This window comes from Mustela nivalis (assembly GCF_964662115.1).
Source record: "Mustela nivalis genome assembly, chromosome: 5".
In the NCBI taxonomy this organism is placed as follows: Eukaryota; Metazoa; Chordata; class Mammalia; order Carnivora; family Mustelidae; genus Mustela; species Mustela nivalis.
In genome coordinates, this window is record NC_139024.1 from 24,395,207 (window position 1) to 24,418,097 (window position 22,891).

Below are 22,891 nucleotides of genomic sequence, written 5' to 3' on the forward strand. Positions count from 1 at the left end.
AAACACAGAAAATAGAGGGATAATGAAATTTTTGTTTTATGAAAATGTTCACTCATTTTTTATACATATGCATGCATGCATGCATGTACAGTGTCATAATATAAAATATAGTTCCTCTGTGGCTGCAGCCTTAAAATCTCGAAAGTTCATAGTATTAGTCCATGTTCTAGCTAGCAGCATCCTTTCAGCTGAGTGAAATAATGTACCACGATTCTGGTGTGCTGAAGTTTTCACATCATGAACTTGTGTTTCTCAAAGGTGGGATTAACTGTTAAGTAAGATCACACTTGGAAAATATCACTTAACATCACTGAGAGTGGCATCAAAGGAAGAAGCAATGAAAGCAAAATGGAGGTTATCAGCCACTTGGGGGAAAAGAGAGCACATCACTGAAATAGCAGACATAATTCTCTCTGAGAACTTGTCAGAACAATGTGTAATGGTGCCGCTAAGTGTGGAACATCCTGACTACAATAAACTTCATATACAGAAATCCCTGTGTTGGAGATAGTGAAAAATAAAGCAATTAAACTGCTTTCTGATGTTACAGTTACTTTCTTTTATGACTAAGCATTCAGTTCCCAGCAACTATGTACAGTTTTTGTAGTAATGCAAACTATTTAGCACAACCAAATTTTTTTTTAACCCACTAGAAAGCATCTCTTTTCCTTTATTTCTCATGAAAAGTTTCATTTTGGTGTAAGCATTTTAAATTAAAAACTTTTTCAGGAACCTCGTCACTGTTTAAGTCAATAAAAGATTGTTCTTTAGTAGTAAACAGTACAGTAACCATGCACCTTCATTGAAAAAGTGAACTCAGTATTTTTGGATCACTCTATCATTGCTACTGAAAGAAATCCAGGTCACCTGGGTGGCTCAGTCAGTTCAGCCTCTGCCTTCAGCCCAGGTCATAATCTCAGGGTCCTGGAATAGAGTCCCCCATCAGACTCCCTGCTTAGTGGGGAATCTGCTCCCTCTCCCCTTGGTTCTCCCCCTACTTATGTGCTCTCTCACGCTCTCTCTCTGCTTCTCAAATAAAATCTTAAAAACAAAATAAAGAGGGGCACCTGGGTGGCTCAGTGGGTTAGGCCTCTGCCTTCGGGTTGGGTCATGGTCTCAGGGTCCTAGGATCGAGCGCCACAGCGGGCTTTCTGCTCGGTGGGTAGCCTGTTTCCCCCTCTCTCTCTGCCTGCCTCTCTGCCTACTTGTGATTTCTCTCTCTGTCAAATAAATAAAATCTAAGAAGAAAGAAAGAAATCATATTTTGGCATCATCCTTACAATTATTATGAATAAAAAATGTATACAGCTACACAGTTACGCATTTCTGGTCATGGGGCTTACTGTTGATAAAATGCAGATCCCTCTTATCTAGATAAGCAAACCGAGGCCCAGAAAAGTGATACGGCTGGCCCAGGGTCATGTAGCTCATCTATGTATTAACCTTCTAAGTGGTCAGTGACAAAGTAATGTCATTTATAAGATCATAACTAGTTTCATTCATACAGTGCCCGGAACACAGTGAACTATCAGCAAATGTTTATGGAATGAATTAGTCAACATAGTATTAAATTTCAACACTGCATTTTCAAGCCATTTTCCTGAAGTTGTGGCCCATTTCTTTTAAGTTTTATCTTTTAAGTGATTTTTAAACTTTTCTTCAGCTCACTGAATTTTCTGAGCCCTTTTTGACAAATGTTACCAGTAGTTAGAGGCGATCAACCAATGTATCAGCTGTTCTAAATTAAAAATTAAGATTATCAATTTGCTTAGTTTTTGCTGCACCTGTCCTACTGGTTGTGCCATTTCTCTCTCTGCTCTTCCCCCTTAGCCAGAAAGAACTTCCAGCTCACTAGAACAGATTGCTCTCCCTCCCACAAATAAGCACGGTCTTACACATTTGGCAGCATTGAAAAGGCCCCCTTCAAAAAGCCTGCCCAGAAGCTTCCTCCAGAACTCCTGTGAGTCAGTGATGTGTTTATTACAACAGACCTTTCATCATTGTCTTCATTAAACCTGGTCCTTGTCTCATAGGAAGGAGTGGAGCGAACCACTCTTTCATAGACTTCATCAATGGCTTTATTAAAGCTACTCATTTATATTAATCAGCATGCAGATTAGGGCTCATCTGGGTTGTTTGTGCCCAGGTGGTGGGTGAGTAGATTTACCCCTGATTTGGCCACTGCGCTCATCCCTGTGTTCTTCAGAGGTCTCGTCTCCACTGAGGCTGCCAGCCTGAAAGCTCTGGCTGAGCACTGGGGACTGAGTCCACCTGGAACAAAGTGGTTTGCTTAAACCCAGTTTGTAAATGATAAAGTGCTTTACAAATGTTAGATGTTATTATTGGTCTCTGTGGGAGAGCGCTGCTCCTTCTTCACCCATTCCTCTACCTCACCTTGGTGGCATAAGTAAATCTTTCCATCTTTAAATGCATCTCTCAGATGCTTAGTTTGCTGGAAGAGGACCTAAAGAAAGCGTGAAGCTCGCCGCCCTGGTTACTATTAGCAGGCTCTTCGGCTGTTTTTCTGTAAGGCATTTTTCCCGACAGTATAGTTTTTGTGGCTTAAAAATAAAATCTTGGGGTGCCTGGGTGGCTCAGTGGGTTAAAGCCTCTGCCTTCAGCTCAGGTCATGATTCCAGAGTCCTGGGATCGAGCCCTGCATCGGCTCTCTGCTTAGCAGGGAGCCTGTTTCCTCCAATCTCTCTCTCTGTCTCTGCCCACTTGTGTATCTGTCAAATAAATAAATAAAATCTTAAAAAAAAAAAAAACCTAACTATCCCTTGAAATATCAAAGCTCTTTGGAAAGGACATATTTACGCTAAATATGTCTTTTGTTCCTCCCAAGATGTATATAAGGATTAATTCTTCCCTAAGGGCGTTTTACCTTTGCTACTGCTTCATGCATTGCTGTTTCTTCCTGGAGGTGGGGGAAGGAGTGTAATAAATTTGTGTGTAATTAATGCCATCAGCACTGCAGATGCGTGCACGCACATGACTGTTTCCTTTGCTAGCAGCTGTTAAGAGTAGTAAAGGCTGAGGGGCTGTGGGTTCATTTGCCTCCTAAATAGAGTGATGGATCACACGTTGTTTTGTCATTCCACACTGTAGTAAAAACTGTCATTAAAGTAACCTCTCCGGCTCAAGTTTTTGAATGATGATTATAAATCTGTAATAGCCTCCACAGTTTCTATATACCAAACAGGTTAAGTACATAGCAGCCTTTTTTAAGTGAGTTAAAATACAACCGTACTATACCTTACTATGTAACCTCGGGTTATGCTGGCTTGAGTTTTCATTGAGCCGCATTTGTCTAAATATACAGCTATATTTTACTTGTAATTTGGGATAGATGATCCTTTGGTCCTCTCCAGTGGTCTGGTTTATTAGTTAACCACCTACGACTCGGTTGAGACTCTTCTGTCTGACAAATGCTAACTGACAGTACTCCTCGATCACGTTCATTGAAAGAGGCGCAGCTTGTCTGCACAGAAGGCTTACCACCACTTACTGATCTTATTTTTGCTAATCCAAGGACTATTGATTGATCGATATTTTCCAGAAATCGGTTTGTGGACCCAGCTCAGGAAGGCTATCCGAGACGAAAAGCAGAGCATGCTTCCCAGCTCCCCACCCCAGCCCATGGAAATAGGGTTATTGTTTTACCTGATCATAAAAGCAGTACAATAAAAGGAGGCAGAAAATGTAGTACATTGTAAATTTCAGCCATGACAAGTTTAGCAATTATAAATTTAAGCAGTTCTGAAAAGTCAAAAAAGAACATTTTTTAATTAAAAATCATCGAGAGCTTACCACTAACATTATCATTTTTATTAATGTTTTGTTGTCCTTTCAGACTTTTTTCTCAGCGTATATAAACACATAGATTGACCTCATTTTTTTTTTAAAGATAAATTTTTTTTTTTAAGATTTTATTTATTTATTTGACAGAGATCACAAGTAGGCAGAGAGGCAGACAGAGAGAGAGAGGAGGAAGCAGGCTCCCTTCCGAGCAGAGAGCCCGATGCGGGACTCGATCCCAGGACCCCGAGATCATGACCCGAGCCGAAGGCAGCGGCTTAACCCACTGAGCCACCCAGGCGCCCCAGATTGACCTAATTTTGTTTTAAAAATTTCTATTGTGGGGACGCCTGGGTGGCTCAGTTGGTTAAGCAGCTGCCTTCGGCTCAGGTCATGATCCCAGCGTCCTGGGATCGAGTCCCATATCGGGCTCCTTGCTCCGCAGGGAGCCTGCTTCTCCCTCTGACTCTGCCTTCCACTCTGTCTGCCTGTGCTCGCTCTCACTCTCTCTCACAAATAAATAAATAAAATCTTTAAAAAAAAAATTAAAAAAAATTTCTATTGTGCTTTTCTGTTTTATAACCAGCTTTTTTCTTTTCCTTAAGAAGATATTACAGATATCTTGGTACAGCAGTGTGAGGATGTCTTTTGGTCATTGTTCTCCTACTGCCCCTACTTCTCCCATTTCCTGTTTTTTATGTTAAGAATTTTAGTACAGATGAGGGCATAATCGCCGCAACACCTTTTGCAAGGGTATATACATCGCTTTTGCTTTTCAGTTAAGGAAAATCTTTGAATTGCAGTTACCCTTGCCAAAAGATAAAGAATGAATCAATTACATATTCCCCTGAGACTGGTGAAATTTGTCCTTTAAATTAACCATTTAAGAAATTAATTCCATCGGGTGCCTGGGTGGCTCAGTGGATTAAGCTGCTGCCTTCGGCTCAGGTCATGATCTCAGGGTCCTGGGATCAAGTCCCGCATCAGGCTCTCTGCTCAGCAGGGAGCCTGCTTCCCTCTCTCTCTCTGCCTGCCTCTCTGCCTACTTGTGATCTCTCTCTGTCAAATAAATAAATAAAATCTTAAAAAAAAAAAAAAGAAATTCATTCCATCAATTACAGCTCAATAAGATAATAGTAATAATAAATGTATTCCATACAGGATGGTCCAAGAAGCCAGCTCATAACATGGACAGTCTGAAGTTACCACTTCTGGCTCACTGAAATCTAGGGTGTTACTCAGAAGATTGGGGGAGAGTATATAGCATTGCTGTATAGTGAGATTTCAACAGGACAAATGGTAGAGAAAATCATTTTGGTATTGCACGTGCAGGTAGGCATTTCTGCCATTCCTGCACCCTCCAGAAATGCAGAAATAAAGAGACTCATCTCCTGTTTGATTACTTTCTAGACAGCTAAAGTAAACATCATAACATTAATGGTGACAGATTCTCTTCTACATGTCCTCCACATTCACTCCTAGAGAGGAAGCGATGCATCCAACTGGAGCCACTAGTTTGACTCAACTTTGCACTTGAACCTGATATCATTCTGAATCCAGCAGTGTGAATGCTTCCCCAGCATTAGAGCCATTCAAGACCCAGAATTCAGCAGTGTTGACCTTTCATTAACCCACGGAGGACATTTTTGTCAGCTGGTAGGGTGGACTACCAGTTATAATGGTTTAAAAAAGGGAATGGTTCAGAAAATGGAAATTGTTTCCATTATGTATCATTATGCTTCTAGGTATTGAAACCAAGGGCGACTGGGTGCAAACACTTTGACAAAGAAAGTAATCAGAGTTCAGATACAGAGAAAGGTCCATGTGAAGAGAACAGCTAAAAATAATAATCTAAGCAAAGATGACTCATCAAAGTTTACAAAAAAGCAGTTTTCAAATTTACATGCCTAATTATAAATACTAAGATTTGTATTTCTAGAAGCTCAGAATCAGAATTGGAAGGGACCTTAAAGAGTTATAGTTTGCAACTTCCCTCATTTTATAGTTGGGAAAACCTCAAACTCAGAGAAATTAATTGGTTTGCCCCAGATCTCACAATGGAATTAGTAGTAGGCCTTGCAGTAGAGTCTCGATCCTCTGGCTCCTAATGCCTGTTCTGTTTCATTATAGTCCTCTAATTTGTTGGGCTCCCAAGAGTGGCCAACGTCAATGCGCTTTTAGTCTATCTTCTTTTTGGAGTAGAAAATATTTGTAGGACACGTGGGTGGCTCAAATGGTTAAGCATCCACCTTCAGCTCAGGTTATGATCTCTCGGTCCTAGGCTTGAGCCGCGAGTCAGTCTCCCAGCTCAATGGAGAGTCTGATTCTCCCTCTCCTTTTCTCTCTCCCCCCTGCTCATGGTCACTCTCTCTCTCTCCCTCTATCTATTGCAATGGAATAAATAAAATCCAAGAAAGGAAGGAAGGAAGGATGAATTTGCATGTCCCCCCTGAGCCTAAGGAACAGAAGTTCTTGAATCTTATCTAGAGCACCAAGAAGTTGGGGGCTTGGCCTCTTAGACCCAGGAGATCTGGCAGTTAAGCTTCTGGGTTCTCTGGCTGCTACCATTTGTGGTTGCTGGAACAAATCACTCCACAAGAAGCTGAGGGAAAACATTAGGCAGGTGTTTATTGGGGCACCTAGGTGGCTCAGTCAATAAGCCTCTGCCTTTGGCTCAGGTCATGATCCCAGGATCTTGGGATCAAGCCCTGCATTGGGCTCTCCGCTCACTGGGGGAGCCTGCTTCTCCCACTCCCTCTCCCTACCCCTCTGCCTACTTCGCTGTCAAATAAATAAATAAAAATCCTTAAAAAAAAAAAATGCAGGTTCTTTCTTACTTTTAAGTACATCAGGTACCAAAACAGGTGAATGCCTATGTTAGTTAGCCATATATTGAAAAACATTCAGATCATTTAGTGGTCTTGTTAAAGTATGTGTAGCTGGTAGTCTTGTGGTCTTTCTAGAAATATTACAGTTTTAAAGGAGAATAATAAACACATCTCTGGTATAATTTTAAAAGTAAAGTCAACATTTCAGGCAATGGAAAGAGATTTACATGTGCACTGAGTAAGTCACCCATGCCTGGGAAACACTCAACTCCCCTAGGCTATTCCTGCTTTTCATAATCACTTACCTTCCAACACTTGTTAACCAGGGAACTCCAAAACTTTTTTCTCAGTGTTCGACATTGGCTTTCGAGGTGTGTTCAGCTCAAATCAGTAAGGCTTATTTGGAAATATGGGTTGTTTATAAATGGTGAACTTGTAAGTGCAGGTCTGCCTATATTTGCTAATTACATTAAAGAGAAAAAGTGAGAGAATAAAATGTTCCTGTTGCTTCTGCCTGGTCTGGAATTTCAAGGAAGTAAAGGCATAGTCTAGTTATCCAGAGTCATTGTTAAAAGTTCATGCCATCATCTTGACACTGAGCATTGGACTTTCTCTTTACAAGTTGCTCTTCACTTTACCAGTGCTGGTCTCAGAGCTCAAACTATTTCAAAACCATAACATTTCTTAGTGAGTGATTGATCTGTATTACGTGTCCAGCCATCAGGGGGATCTTGGGATGTTGCTTGTATAAACTGTAATCCAATCTGATGCTGTGCATTTAGTTACAATCTTTTCATAGACCTATTGGCGATACTCTATCCTCCTGGATTTGGGAATAGGGCTTATCTGATACCTTTGGGGGAAAAAAATCCATTCATTTTCTTTCTTCCCCACTTAAATAACTCAACACATCTGGTAACACTGTAGGATCATTGTCCTTCTAGTTCCTCTGCAGCTCATATTGCTACAATATTTCTTAAGTATTTGGTTACCTAAAGGGCAATGTGATTAAAAAAAAAAAAAAAAAAGACTTTGTATAGGTCTTACAAATTAACCCATCTGCAGAGCTAGGGAAAAAAATGCCTTTAATCAGCAGAATTTCCCTATCAGCAGCCTTGTCTCTGTTAAACAGTATGAATGTAAATATAAATTTGGAGATAAATGTCCATGTGTTAAAATTTGTTAAAAAAAGTTTTTCCACAAATTAATATAATTTGCCTCTAAGAAAATGTTTTTTAAATCTAGGTTACCTGAGATTAAAGTATCTTGTTGTTTGGGTCTGTCTCCTTTGGGTTAATAATGTCTTCAATTACAAGAATGATAAAAGCTGAAACAAAATCCTTTAATTCAATCAGAACTGAGCTAAATTTTAGGAAGCAGAGAGTGGGAATCAGATACGGGAACTGCATAATATAGGAAGCTAAATATACAAGATATTAAGACTTCGTAAGAAGCGGTTGGGGCAGCTTTGAGGAAAATCTGTTTGAAATGGCTGCATTGAACATTAGAGTAAATACCACTATTTTATTCTTCTGAATTAAGATGGTTTATGCAAACAACTCTAAATTGTACAGAGTTCCAAAGAGACTGCTTTCTGCTTGTTTTACATTCTGGAACAAGTTCAAAGCTTCTGATTTTGCTTGATTTTTTTTTTTTAATAGCCTGAGCCTTGGAAATAATACAGGTTTGATGAATATGATTTCACTATCGCAGTTCTGTAAAAATTTTCAGTGTTTATGGTACATTTGACCCAGGGGCCCAACACCAAATATATCCACAGTGCATTTTAAGGACAACAGAATGAACATATTTGAAAGGTTAACCATTCTTTTGCTTTTGCTTTTCTTTCTGTATTAAGTGTGAAAATTAGCATTGTAATGGCTCCCAGAATGAAGATACTGAAAAAGAATCCACCTGACAGAAATAAACATACAGAAAATAAATCGTGTTAAGATTTCATTAGCTATCTAAAATTTAAGCTTAGGTTCAAAATGGCTATTACTGGATTTTCATGTATATTAGTTCAATGTTATGCTTGTAAGATTTTTTTTTTTAATTATGCCTGAAAAAAAAATTGGATCACCACTCTTAATATCCAGGTGGGCAGTGCCATTTGCCAGGATTTTTGTATATAACCCCATTTTTTCCATCAGGCACAAATACTGTCTTGCTACTAAGGCTCTTGAGGTAGAAACGGGGGCAAAAATTGTATAATTGTTTCTTTTAATGTTTTTTATTGTCTTTTAGGTTGTGGAACTTATAGCAAGTGCTCTTATGGACTTGGTACAAGGGGTATATCATGAAAATTCTACTTCAGCAAAGGTAAGGATTTGGTATTCATTATAAAATGTTAAGCTAAAAACCCTCGTGGCAAAACTAGAATTGATGAGCGAAAATGTCATTCTTGTTTTGTGTTTAAATTGTACATGACATTTTTTTTTAGATTAGTGTTTTGGCTACAAATTCATGGCCATACGCTTAGTACATAGCAGATTTAGCCAATTAAAACAACCTCTTATCCTCTGGCTGGATTCACAGTCTGTTCAATCTACAGCAGCCCAGTAGACGCCAGGACGCTGCTGGCTGGCAGGTAGCACCGTCACCAGGCAGGCTGGAGAAGCAGCTTGTGCTGAGGTGCCTGGGCCCAGCCTGTCCCCCAGAGGAAGGGGCCTTCCATGTCCCTGAAGAGGGGACATGGTGTGAAGAAGATGACTTTTGGGGGGCAAGATCCAGAATTTACTGCGTTATTAAATTCTCAGTGATAAGAGGTAGGATAGTTGTGCAGTTGAATCATTTTGATTAATTATATAGATCTAGAATTAAGGTTTTTTGACTCATTTAACAGGACATCTTATGGGTTCGGTTTTATTTCTTTAAAATGCAGTTATTTCATTTCAGTAGGATATTGAATGTGAAGCAATTGCCTCATTGACCACCACCATCATTTACCATGGTATATACTGTTATACAGGATTCCTATCTTAGTGTTTCATTATTCTAACTTCTTTAGCGTCTGTATTAGCAAGATTTCTCTCACTGCAGATTAGAGAAAATATGCACGTATGCACATCTTAGGGTTTTTGACATTTCCATTTGAAAAAAGAAAGACAGATTTTACTGGAAATGAAACATAGAGCATGAGCAACTTGGCTAAGAAATGTAGACGTATAACCCAGGGACTCTGGATGGTTCGGAGAATGGTAAGTAAAATATGAAGAATTATACCTCGAACGTCTGCTAACATTTGGTTCAAGGAACCATAGCTCCCAGTAGGCATATCTAGCTTCACCCAAGCAGCCTAGTGCTATGTGGGGGCCTGTCAGTATGTAGGACCACAGTGGGACCCCCTTTGCTGCATTTTTCAAAAACATAGCGTACTTCACTACCATTGCTGAGGGTACATAGCAGATTGTAAAAAGGAGGATTCTCGGTCTAGTTCCCTTGTAGGAAGTTGCCTTGTACGTAGTATAATGAAGATGATGATAGCTGAGCACGTAACACCGTGTTAAGTTATTCATCTGTGTTTCTTCATTTAACCTTTACAGAAAGCCAGCTAGTGGACACTGCTGCTTCCCCATTTTACATATGTGAAAACTGAGGTTTAGAGAAGCTTAAATACTTGGCTCACAGTCGGACCACTTCTTAGCTGAGATTTGAACTCCAGAGCTCAGGCTCTTCACTTCTCATTTTTTGCCTCTTTACCTTAACGAAACCCCATTTGTTAGTGTCCTTCTGCCATACCTGAGATCTCATCATGTGGGATGACTATAGTGACCTCTTCTGGCGGTTGAGGCATTGGTCTCCCCTGGGATGGTTCCAAGATGTTGAACTTCGTTCCATGGAAGAGAGTAATAGTTTACAGTTAAGTATCTTAATTTTTTTTAAGATCTTATTTATTTATTTGACAGAGATCACAAGTAGGCAGAGAGGCAGGCAGAGAGAGAGAGAGGGAGGAAGCAGGCTCCCCGCTGAGCAGAGAGTCCGATGTGGGGCTCAATCCCAGGACCCTAGGATCATGACCTGAGCCTAAGGCAGAGGCTTTAACCCACTGAGCCACCCAGGCGCCCCAAGTATCTTAATTTGTAAGCAAAAGTGCTGTTACTGGTTTTAGGGTTCTTGATTTATTATTTATTCGCTCTTACTCTTTGTCCACTATAATTAGCCTAATTTGTTAATAATTTTGTGAACATTTGTTAAGTACTTCCTATATGTCAGGCAGACCTCACAGCAACAATGATAAATGCTTAGATAGTACTTTACGGTGTGCTTATGCTCTCTTTCTGTACATTCACCCATGGAAAGGATAACATGTGTCCGTGTGCCCATTTTACAGAGGAAAAACCTGAAATTCAGGGATGACGGATGGCAGGAAAGCAGTGTGTCTGGAAACTATTTGTTGATGCACATTTCACAGTGACATGATCCGAACCCAGGTTTTTTGACTCCCAAGTCCCACATATAATCTGTTTCTTCCTGGGAAAGAGAAAAGAGGAAGCAACAAAAGTCTTTGAAGGACTGTTGATCATGTGCTCACGGCCATTTAGCAAGCACTAATTGCTGACTTTGATTAGCTAGTTTTCTTCAAAAGAATCTGTAGCGATGCTTTGTTCATCTGCCCTCTTTCCCTGCCATCTTCTCAAACACAGTCCTTTCAAGCACTAGAGACCTTCTTTAAGCAATTACATTTCTGAATATAGCCAAACCATTTAAGGAGCCTTTTTGGTTGTGTGTGTGTGTGTGTGTGTCTTTAATATAACGGAAGCAGAGTGCATAGTTGAACCAAAGCTGTGGGAGAGCTTCTCGATGCCTCCATTTGTACCCCAGGTCCAATTTAGGTTAACCACATTTCCCTTCCTAACCAGAAAAATTCTGGCTTTTATCCCCCTCCTCTTAAGTGTGCTGGCCATTGCAATGGCTGTTCGGAATTTGGGTTTTCGGACTTGGCCCAGGAATCACTTCAGAAGCAGAGAGAGCACTGCCCCACATGAAGTGCCTTCAAGGTTTTCATGTTCTGGCACGACTGGGAAGCAGCCACAAGTGGAGGTCATGTGGGAAGTGAGTGGCACAACCTCCGTAGCCGTGGGCCAATTCAGTACACAAAAGAATTGCTTTGTGATTGAAAATCAGCTGCAAACCATTTCATCTCCCTAGGGAGAAGAGAATACAATAGCAGTCTGTTTTCTATATGACTACTTAATGCAGTGATGGAGAACCTGGGTAGTACAAAAATAGCTTTCTGTGGAGTCGTATCTCTGTGACCAGAGTAGATGCATTCAAAGCAAATGGAGGGGAATTACAGCAGAACGTTCAAAACCACGGTCTCCAGAAGGACTTTGCAATTTCCTAATCCTCCTTCAAACTATGGGAATTGGAGGTGACTTGTGTTAGTAATACTTGACAGATCATAGGCAAATTGTGATCTTGTAAACATTTGAAGTAATTCTAGAAATTCATCCTTTGTTCTAGCCATTGAAAAATAACACTTTTATTTTTCTGTTTGCTAGTGTGTGAGCCATTTTTTCCTTATAAAGAAAATGAACCATGTGTTTTCTTCGGTGTTTATAATTTTCCTCTCTTTCTACCTGTTTTTGTTGTCGTTAGCTAATTGAGAAAAAGCAGATTAAACAGAAAAATTGCATTTTAAAAGCAATGGTTGTTTACCATCCCAGGAGTTCCTCAGTCAAGTTCTGCCTTGTACATTGTATTCATGTTACTCACTGTACACACTAAGTATTTTACATTTTAGCAAAATTGGTATTGAATCCACAGACCTTTGTATCTAAACTCTTTTTTAACATAATTATCTTATACCTTGTTTCTAATTAGAAGAGTAACTGCATGTTTGTTCAATAAAAATTGGAAGCACAGAGAAAGGTCAAGGGGAAAATAAAAATTATTTTACATAAACCATTCCCCAGAAATGAATCATGATTACACTTAAGTGTATTTCCTTTAGATTTCATTCTCTTTCTCTCATTTTAGAGTTACTCTGAAAAGCTTTTGTCCTGATTTATTTTTCAGGATTGGTTATTAAAAGTCTTCAAAATTAGGGTGCCTGGGTGGCTCAGTAGGTTAAGTGTCAGCCTTCAGCTCAGGTCATGATCCCAGGGTCTGGGAATTGAGTCCCACATTGGCCTGCTCCCTCCCTCTCCTTCTGCCTGCCTCTCCCTCTGCTTGTGCTGTCTCTCTGACAAAGTCTTTAACAACTAAAAATAAGGGGCGCCTGGGTGGCTCAGTGGGTTAAGCCACTGCCTTTGGTTCAGGTCCTGATCTCAGGGTCCTGGGATCGAGCCCCACATCAGACTCTCTGCTCAGCAGGGAGCCTTCTTCCTCCTCTCTCTCTGCTTGCCTCTCTGCCTGCTTGTGATCTCTCTCTGTCAAATAAATAAATCTTTAAAAAAAAATCTAAATATAAACTAAAAGTCTTTAAACTTAATTTTTTTAAAAAGATTTTGTTTATTTGGCAGAGAGAGGCATAGCGAGAGACAGAACACAAGCAGGGGGAGTGGGAGAGGGAAAAGCAGGCTTCCAGCCGAGCAGGGAGCCCGATGTGCGGCTTGATTCCAGGACCCTAGGACCATGACCCAGGCCAAAGGTAGACGCTTAGTGACTATGCCACCCAGGTGCCCCTAAATTTTTTTTTTTAAGATTTTATTTATTTATTTGACACAGAGAGAGAGAGATCACAAGCAGGCAGAGAGGCAGACAGCAAGAGAAGGAAGCAGACTCCCTGCTGAGCAGAGAGCCCAACGTGGGGCTCGATCCCAGGACCCTGAGGTCATGACCTGAGCCAAAGTCAGGGGTTAAACCCACTGAGCCACTTAGGCACCTCTTAAACTTAATTTTAATGGCTATTTAATATTTCTCCCTACTACTATACTGTAATTTAGTGAACAGTTCCACAATTTTTAGATACTTCCCCCATTTTCTTTTTTTTTATGAATTTAAACAATACTGTAATGAACTTATTGTACATTGCTCTGCTCTATTTCACACTGTTTGCTAAAAAAAAAAAAAAAAACCTGAAAGTGAGATTTTTTTTTTAAATCAAAAGTAAGAATATTTTCAATGTACTCCTATGCAGAAAAAGTTAGCTGTCCCTAGAAAAGCCTGCTTATAAGGGGTGCCAGGGTGGCTCAGTCAGTTAAGCATCTGACTTGATTTTAGCTCAGCTCATGATCCCAGGGTCGTGTGAAGGAACCCCATGTCTGGCTTGTGCTCAGTGGGGGAGCCTGCTTCAGATTATCTTCCTCCATCTCCCTTTGCTCCCTGACCCCCGCAAAATTAAAAAAAAGGAAAACCTTCTTATAAGGTTGACACTTGGCTGGCATCTGGGTACTTGGATTTTAGGAGGGTCTCTACCATTATCTAACTGTAAATGAAGCTCACTGTGCCCAAACTTTCTGCAAACATTGTGGTTTGTTTTGTTCTGTTTTGTTTTCAATATTCATTCATTCATCTATTTATTTATTTATTTAAGATTTTCTTTATTTACTTGACACAGAGATAGAGAGCAAGAGGGAACACAAGCAGGGCGAATGGGAGAAGGAGAAGCAGGCTTACCGCTGGACAGAGAGGCCGATGCAGGGCTCAATCCCGGGGCTCCAGGATCATGACCTGAGCCAAAGGGAGACGCTTAATCACTGAGCCCCCAGGCACCCCCCTTGTGTTTTAATTTGAATACCTGCTTTCCTTCTGGGAGTCTGGAATTTTGATATATGCTAGACAGGGGGTGACCAACCCCTGCAGAAAAACCAGGCACTCAGTCTCCAATGAATTTCCCCAGTAGACAGCATTCCGTATATGTTACCACATGCACTAATTCTTGGAGGAATCACTCACATCCTGTGTGACTCCACTGACAGAGGATTCTTGGAAAGTTACACCCAGCTTCCTGTGGACTTCACCTCATGCACATTTTTCCCTTTCCTGGTTTTGCTTTGTATCCTTTTGCTGTAATCAACCATGAGTTTGACTCTATGTTGAGTCCTATGAGTCCTCCTAACCTGTGAGGCGTCAAACCTTGGGGTGGTCTTAGAGCCCACTACACACTCTTTTTCTGATTCCTTATTTATATCCCACCCACTCCTATTCCTTCTTTGAGAATCAAATCAGCTCATGTTGGTGTTGAAAGGGGGAACAGCACACCTGTTTCCCGTCTTTAGGACTGCTCATGTTGGCTTGGGTCTAGTCTCAGGAAAGTGAGAGGGTTTTAAAGAGGATCCAGTTCTCTTGAATTGGTTTTAACCGAGTCACTAAAATTACAAAGATCATTCTATTTTTTCCCAAACATATATTTTTAGTAGATTATTCTCTTAAGAGAAGGAGGAAAGGGGCACCTACGTGGCACGGTCAGTTGAGCGGCCAACTCTTGGTTTCAGCTCAGGTCATGATCTCAAGGTTGTGAGATTGAGCCCCTGCATCGGGCTCCACACTCAGCATGGAGTCTGCTTGGGATTCTCTATCTCCCTCTCCCTGTGCCCCTCCTGCTTGTATTCTCTCTATCTCTTTTAGAAAAATAAATTTATAAAAAAGAGAGAGAGAGATAAGTAGGAAAGAAAACTCTCCATGTATTTTTTATGCTTATCTTCCTTTAATCCCTTGGCAGCTTTCAAGTAAAATATAAAAATAAGATAATTCAGTCCACCAGGAAGGTATAGAATAGCTCCTACCTGCAAAGCCCAATGCCATCTTCTAAAATACAGTAAAAAGATGAGTTTTGACCATTGAAAAACATAAATGGAGGAAGATGTGAACAAAAAGTCACTTTGATTGTGGAAACCAGAAAAGACATCAAGGAGAATGTGATCCATGAGGTGGACATTTAAGGATGGGAAGGATATCTGTTGATGGGGAAGGATCGCATTCCAGGCAGAGGAAACCACATGATCAAAAGTTGAGAAGCATATTTAAGATCAGAGTTTCATCCATATTAGAATAAAGGAGTCATAATAATACTGGAAAGGTAGCTTTTGCCACATGCTTGAAGACTTCCAATGCCAGATTTAGAGCTAAATCCAGATTTAGTACTTGAGATAAGAGAGGGATTAAAGATTTTTAAACAAAAGAATTACATAATCAAATTAACCTTTGGGAAAACTAACTCATCAGTGGTCTTTATGATGATTTGCAGGAGATTAGAGGAAAACTAAAATAATAAGGGCTAGGGGTATTCTTCCTCCACTGTAACATAGTTGGCCCCTTTTTATATTCATATCTCTATACCAATATCATAATTTTCAGAAACGAGCCTCTCACCCAATCCAAAATAGCCACCCTACTTAATGCCTTTACCTTATTAATCACAGTTCTAACCATTTGGTATCTTCCTTATGGTTTCTCCAACAAGTATATAAGCTCTATAGGAGGTGAGTTTTTGTTTACCATTGTATCCCCAATACCAAAACAGTACCGAACACATTAGTAGTAACCCAAAAATAGTTGTTAAATTAATGATACAGATTTATTGATGTACAATAAACTAAAAACAAAGTGCACAGTCTGATGTATTTTGATACATGTGTGCACCAGTGAAAATATCATCACAATCAAGATAATAAACATATCATTACTCCAAACAGGCTTGCTTATGGCTTGGTACAAAAGCAATAATCCCCAAAACTCATTAACTATTTTTTTAGCTGTAATGCAAATCCACTGAAGCATGGCTTCCATCTGAGCCCACACTGTTGCCCCTTCAGGACTTCGGACCAAGAGTAACCAACACAAATATGCTGATGCATCTGTTTCTTGTTGTACCATGAATAATAGTCTGTTGTCTTTGATCCAGGAGTCTTGTGTCTTCTGTTAGCCTCCCTAAAACAGGCAAACTCGTTAGTTTGTATGCAAGGTAAATCAAAATCTCAGACCCAACAGCTGATTGTCTCAACACAATATTGAACTACTGAGAATGGATATTCTTGCCCTGCTCCTTCTGATTTTAGGAAGAAGACCTTAGTATTTCACCATTAAGTGTGATGTTAGCTGTAGGCTTTTGGTTTTGTTTATAGAGGCTCTTGATTAGTAAAGAAGTTCCCTTGTAGTCCTAATTTCCTGGGAGTTCTTATCAGGAATTAATGTTGATTTTGACAGTTTTTTGCCTACAGCTATTGAGGGGATCATATTCTTTTGTTTTCGGTTGTCTCTTTTAATGTATTAATATGGTGAGTTAGTTGATTGATTACCCAATGTTAAACCAGCCTTGCATTCCTGGAGTAAACCTCATGTGATCCTGATGCGGTCTCCTTTTCCTATATTGTTGAATATGACGTGCTAAAATTTTGTTAATCTTTGCATCAGTAATAAATTGGGAAATATTTCCTCCTTTGCACTTGTTGGGGAGGAGCAAAGGGAGAGAGACAAGCAGCCTCCATGCTGAGTGTAGAGCCCTATGTGGGGCTCAATCCCATAACTGAGATCGTGACCTGAGTCAAAACCAACAGTCAGACTCCAAACTGATTGAGCCACCCAGGTGGCCAAATCCTTTTTGATTTTTTTTGAAAAATTTTTTTTTAGAATTAGTGTTATTTCTTCCTTTATTGTTTCAGAGAATGCATTAGTGAAGCCATCAGACCTTTCTTTGTGGGAGAGTTGGTTTGTTTGTTTGTTTTTAAATTACAAATTTAATGCTTTAAAAACTGTTGGACTATTTAGGGTTATGTGTTTCTTCTTGAGTGAACCTTGGTAGTTATGGAGAAACTGTTTATTGCACGTAAGTTGTCAGATTTATTAACATAAAGTTGGGTTTTTTTTAAGATTTTATTTATTTATTTGACAGAGAGAGATCACAAGTAGGCAGAGAGGCAGGCACAGAGAGAGGGCAAAGCAGGCTCCCCACCAAGCAGAGAGCCTGATGCAGGGCTTGATCCCAGGACTCTGAGATCATGACCTGAGCCAAAGGCAGAGGCCTAATCCACTGAGCCAACCAGATGCCCACATAAAGTTTTTAATAATATCCCCACATCATCTTTTTCATATATGGAGAATTTGTAGTGATGTCACTCCTCTCATTTCTGGTACTGTTAATTCCCTGCCCCAAGAGGCTTAATAATATTATTGATTTCGAAGAACCAGCTTTTGGTTTCACTGACTTTCTGTCTTTTACTCCTTTTTATACTCTTTCTTTTGATTACTTTAGTTTTATTTCCTCTTTTTTTTTTTAAGTTTTTTAAGCTGAAATCATTTATTTGAGACCTGTCTCCCCCACCTTTTTAAATTTAGATTTTTTATTTATTTGTTAGACAGAGAGAAAGAGCACAAGCAGGCAGAGCAGCAGGCAGAGGGAGAGGGAGAAGCAGGCTCCCTGCTGAACAGGGAGCCCAATGTGAGGCTCAATCCTGGGACCCTGTGATTATGACCAAAGCTGAAGGCAGAGGCCTAACCGACTAAACCACCCAGGTGCCCCAAGACCTGTTTTCTTTTCTATTATGACATTCAAGCAATAAATTTCTCTCTGAGTGCTGCTTTAGTAACATCCCACAAATTTTCTTATGTTGTTTTTAAATTTTCATTCAGTTCAAACTATTTACTAATTTCTCTTTTTGACTTTTTTTTTTTTTTTTTACTCATATTATTTAAAACCTTGTTATTTAGTTTCTGAAGTGTTTGGAGATTTTTCCAGATGCCTTTCTGTTATTGATTTATAATACCATTGTGGTTAGGGAACATATTTTATATGGTTTAAATTGGTTTTTTTTTTAGTTTTATGTTTTTTTTAAGATTTTATTTATTTATTTGACAGAGATCACAAGTAGGCAGAGAGGCAGGCAGAGAGAGAGAGGAAGAGAAGCAGGCCTCCTGCTGAACAGAGAGCCCGATGCGGGGCTTGATCCCAGGACCCTGGGATCATGACCTGAGCCGAAAGCAGAGGCTTTAACCCACTGAGCCACCCAGGCACCCCTGGTTTAAATTATTTTAAATGTATTCAGAGTTGTTTTATTACCCAGATATGATCTATCTTGGTAAATGTTCACTTAAAAAGAATATGTATTCTGATGTTGTTTATGGAGTGCTATGTAAATATCAATTAAGTCAGATTGGTTCATAGTGTCATTAAAGTCTTTTATGTCTGAAATGGTTTTCATTCAGCTCATTCTGTCTGCTACTAAGAGAAGGATGTTAAAGTCTCTGATTATAATTGTGGATTTGTTTTATTTCTCCCCATAGTTCTATCAGTTTTTCCATCATGTATTTCAAAGCCCTGCTTTAGGCTCATTAACCTTTAGGATCCTTATATTTTGATTATTTGATCCTTTTACCAATCTCTTTTTTTTAGCCCTAGTTATATTCTTTGCTGATTTTTCTTTTGTTTTTTGTTTTTTGTTTTTTTTTCTGTTCTCTACCTTATCTGATACTAATATAACCACTCCAGCTTTCTTTTGATTAAAATTATGATAGGGTATATCTTTTCCATCCTTGTACTGTTCTTATATTTAAAGTGGGCTTCTTATATGCAGAATTTATTTGGATCTTGCTCTTTAATTTAGTCTGACAATCTCTACCTTTTAATTTGTGTGTTTAGATCATTTACATTTGATGTGTTTATTTATATGGTTGAGTTTAAGTCTGCTATCTTATTATTTGTTTGCCATTTGTCTCATTTGTTCTTTCTTCCCTTTTCCTTTTTCTGCCTTCTCTTATATTATTTTTTACAATGCCATTTTGCCTCCTTCTTGTTAGCCACGACTATTTGCTGCATTTTTAGTGATTACTCTTGAGTTTATAATATATATCTTTAACTTATCACAGTCATGTTTCAAGTGATACATGTGATACATGTTTTCCTGTAAGTGTTACTTACAGGAAAGCTTACAAAAGGTTATTTCTACTTCTTTCCTCTCAGGCTTTGTGTTATTCTCATGTATTTAACTTCCATATATGTTATAAATCTTGCAATACAATGTTTTAAACATTCGATTATATCTTAAAGGGACTTAAATTTTTTTAAGTCATTTATATTTATCCCCATAGTTAATATCTTCAGTGCTTTTCATTTCTTTCTGTCAGTCATCCAAATTCCCATGTAGTATTATTTTCCTCCTTCTCAAAAGATTTCATTCAACATTGCTTATAGTATAGGTCTCCTGGTGATTAATTCTTCCAGCTTTTGTGTCTGAAAAAAATCTTTATTTTGACCTTGTTTTTAAGATATGTTCACTGGATATAAAATTCAAGATTGACAATATTTTTTCTTTGAGTGTTTTAAAGATGTTGCTTCATTGTCTTCTCACATTGATTCCAACAAGAAAATTGCTGCTGTCCTTATTTGCGTTCTTCTGTACATAATGTGTCTAAATTTTCTCACACTGTTTCTGATTTTCTCTTAGCCACTAGTTTGGAGCATTTGAATTATGATGTGCCTTGGTGTCCTATTTTTCATGTTTCTTGTGCTTGGGGTTCATTAGGCCTCTTAGATCTGTGAGTTTATTGTTTTTGTCAAATATGGGTCATTATTTCTTCAAATATTTTTTCTGTCCTCCTCTCTCCTTTTCACAGGGACTCAAATTACTTGTGTAATAAGTTGTTTAGTGTTATTCCAGAGCCCACTGATGCTGTATTTTTTTTTTCTCTTTGCATTTCATTTTGGATAATTTCTATTGGTGTGTGTTCAATTTCACCAATATATATTGTTTATGTTCCTATTTAATATGTGCAATGTCTCTTCTGGCTCCTAGACCATATGGATCACAGTTATGAGAACTATTAAATATCCCTGTCTACTGATTCTATCACCTGTGTCATTTCTGAGTTGATTTCAATTGACTGATTTTTCTCATTTTAAATTAAGTTTTCCTGCCCCCCCCCCGCTTTTTAAAGATTTTATTTATTTATTTATTTGACAGGGAAAGAGCACAAGCAGGTAGAACAGCAAACAGAGGAAAAAGGAGAAGCATGCTCCCCACTTAGCAGAGAGCCCAACTTGAGGCTCAATCCCAGGACCCTGGGATCATGACCTGAGCCAAAGGCAAACACTCAACCAACTGAGCTACACAGGCACCCCTGCATGCTTGGCTAGTTTTGATTGGATGCTAGACACTGATTTTAATGTTGTTGGATTCAAAATATTTTTGTATCTCTGTAAATATTCTTGAGTGTTCTTCTAGAATTCAGTTAAGTTACTGGAAAAAGTTTGATCTTTTCAGGTCTTACTCTTAAGTTTTGTTAGGCGGGACCAGAATAGCATTTGGCCCAGGGCTAATTTTCCCCACCTCTAAGGTAAACCCCTTCTGAGTACTCTACTGATGCCCTATGAATTATGATACAAGTCCCCACTCTGACTTGTGGGGACAGGAACTATTCCCAGCCTTGTGTGAGCTCTAGGGATTGTTCCCTCTGTAGTTTCTGAATGATTCTTTCCTCAGACTTTCATAGTGTTGCTGCACCCATGCATTGGTAATACTCAGCTGGAGACTTCAGGGAAACCCTCTGTACATCTCCAGAGCTCTCAGTGTAGCTCTCCTATCTCGGGAACTCTGCCCTATACAAACTAGCCTGTACTTCAAACCCTTTTGGCCTCTCTAGACATGCAGAACCATCTCCTCAGCTCAAGGAGACTGATTGTTAGGCTCTACTGTGACCTGGCATTCTCTCTAGGCAACTAGCTGGAACAATTGTTAAGACTCATTTATTTCCCATTTATTAGAGATCATGGTCATTTGTTGTCTGACTTCAAATGTATTAAAGCTCTTATTTCATGTATTTTGTCCAATGTTTTAATGGTTTCAGGTGGAGGAGTAAATCCAGTCTGTACTCCATATTGGTGGCAGGGCCAGTCCTTGTGACTTTATTTTTTTATTTGTGTTGTAATGACTTTTTTAAAAATAACAAATATAGGGGCACCTGGGTGGCTCAGTTATTAAGCATCTGCCTTTGGCTCAGGTCATGATCCCAGGGTCCTGGGATCGAGCCCTGCATCGGGCTTCCTGCTGTGCAGAGAGCCTACTTCTCTCTCTCCCACTCCCTCTGTCTGTGTTCCCTCACTCACTGTGTCTTTTTCTGTCAAATAAACAAAATCTTTAAATATATATAATACATATATATGTATATATATATATAATTTTCCTCCTATAAATTTTATGATGCCTTTATATTGCTGGTACCCTTCATGCTTACTTTAGTGTGTCTATTGCCATGTGTACTTCAGACATGAGAATTAGAAATCAAAAGTGGCGGGCGCCTGGGTGGCTCAGTGGGTTAAGCCGCTGCCTTCGGCTCAGGTCATGATCTCAGGGTCCTGGGATCGAGTCCCGCATCGGGCTCTCTGCTCGGCAGGGAGCCTGCTTCCCTCTCTCTCTCTCTCTGCCTGCCTCTCCATCTACTTGTGATTTCTCTCTGTCAAATAAATAAATAAATTTTAAAAAAAAGAAATCAGAAGTGGCTCCAGTATTTCACACCTGGTTTGCTGGAAAAAAAAAATGATGATAGATTTGACATAACAGAGGTTTGGTTATAGAGAGAAGTAGGTGCATTTAGATGAATCAGATTAATGTTGAGCTGTTGGCAGACTCTCCAGATAGAAGAGTCAAAAGCTCCAGAGAGGTAATGTGGGAATTCCTCTTTGTGGACTTACAGGTAAATGAGTTTGGGTAGACAAAGAAACAAAAAGTTTAGGAAAATAAAGGTAGAATGGAGAATATGGAAGGGAAATTGAAACTGTAGTCAGACCTACCACAATATGCTTTAAGTAGACTTTGAATTTGACATCGTTTCTTTCCAACTAAGACTGAAAGAGAAATATGTTGTGAATAATGAATTTGTCATTATTTGATGATTAATTCTATAGATAATTTTTGTATAGAAATGTTTTCCTGAAATTAAACAAATAGGGATATATGTGGTAGGCCTGTTGATGAATATGGTTAATAATTGCTTCTTCATAGGGGCACATGGGTAGATCAGTTGGTTAGACGGCTGCCTTCAGCTCAGTTCATGATCCCAGGGTTCTGGGATTGAGTCCTGTGTTGAGCTCCCTGCTCTGCAGGGAGTCTGCTTCTCCTTCTCCCCTGCTTGTGTGCTCTCTCTCTCTCAGGTAAATAAATAAACTCTTTTTTAAAAAATACCTTCATCATAAAATTGCAAATAGCCAGGATGCCTGGGTGGCCGAATCTATTAAGTGTCTACCTTTTGGTTTTTGCTCAGGTCATGATGTCAGGGTCATGTGACTGAGCCCCATGTCAGGTTCTCCACTCAGCAGGGAGTCTCCGTCTCCCCTCCGTCTGCCCCTATCCCCACTCACTGGTGCTCTCTCGTGCTCTCACACTCTGTCT

At 39.4% G+C, this 22,891-nt stretch overlaps 1 protein-coding gene across 2 annotated transcripts in view; it reads left to right on the forward strand.

The window, feature by feature from the left end:
- The window catches only part of PDSS2 (decaprenyl diphosphate synthase subunit 2), a 260,870-nt gene that overhangs the window by 173,020 nt on the left and 64,959 nt on the right, over positions 1–22,891 (forward strand). For both annotated transcript variants that reach the window (XM_082732091.1, XM_082732090.1), the window contains exon 4: positions 8,874–8,948. In XM_082732091.1, coding sequence (XP_082588217.1) covers positions 8,874–8,948 — 75 coding nt within the window. The remainder of the gene's footprint in view (positions 1–8,873; positions 8,949–22,891) is intronic.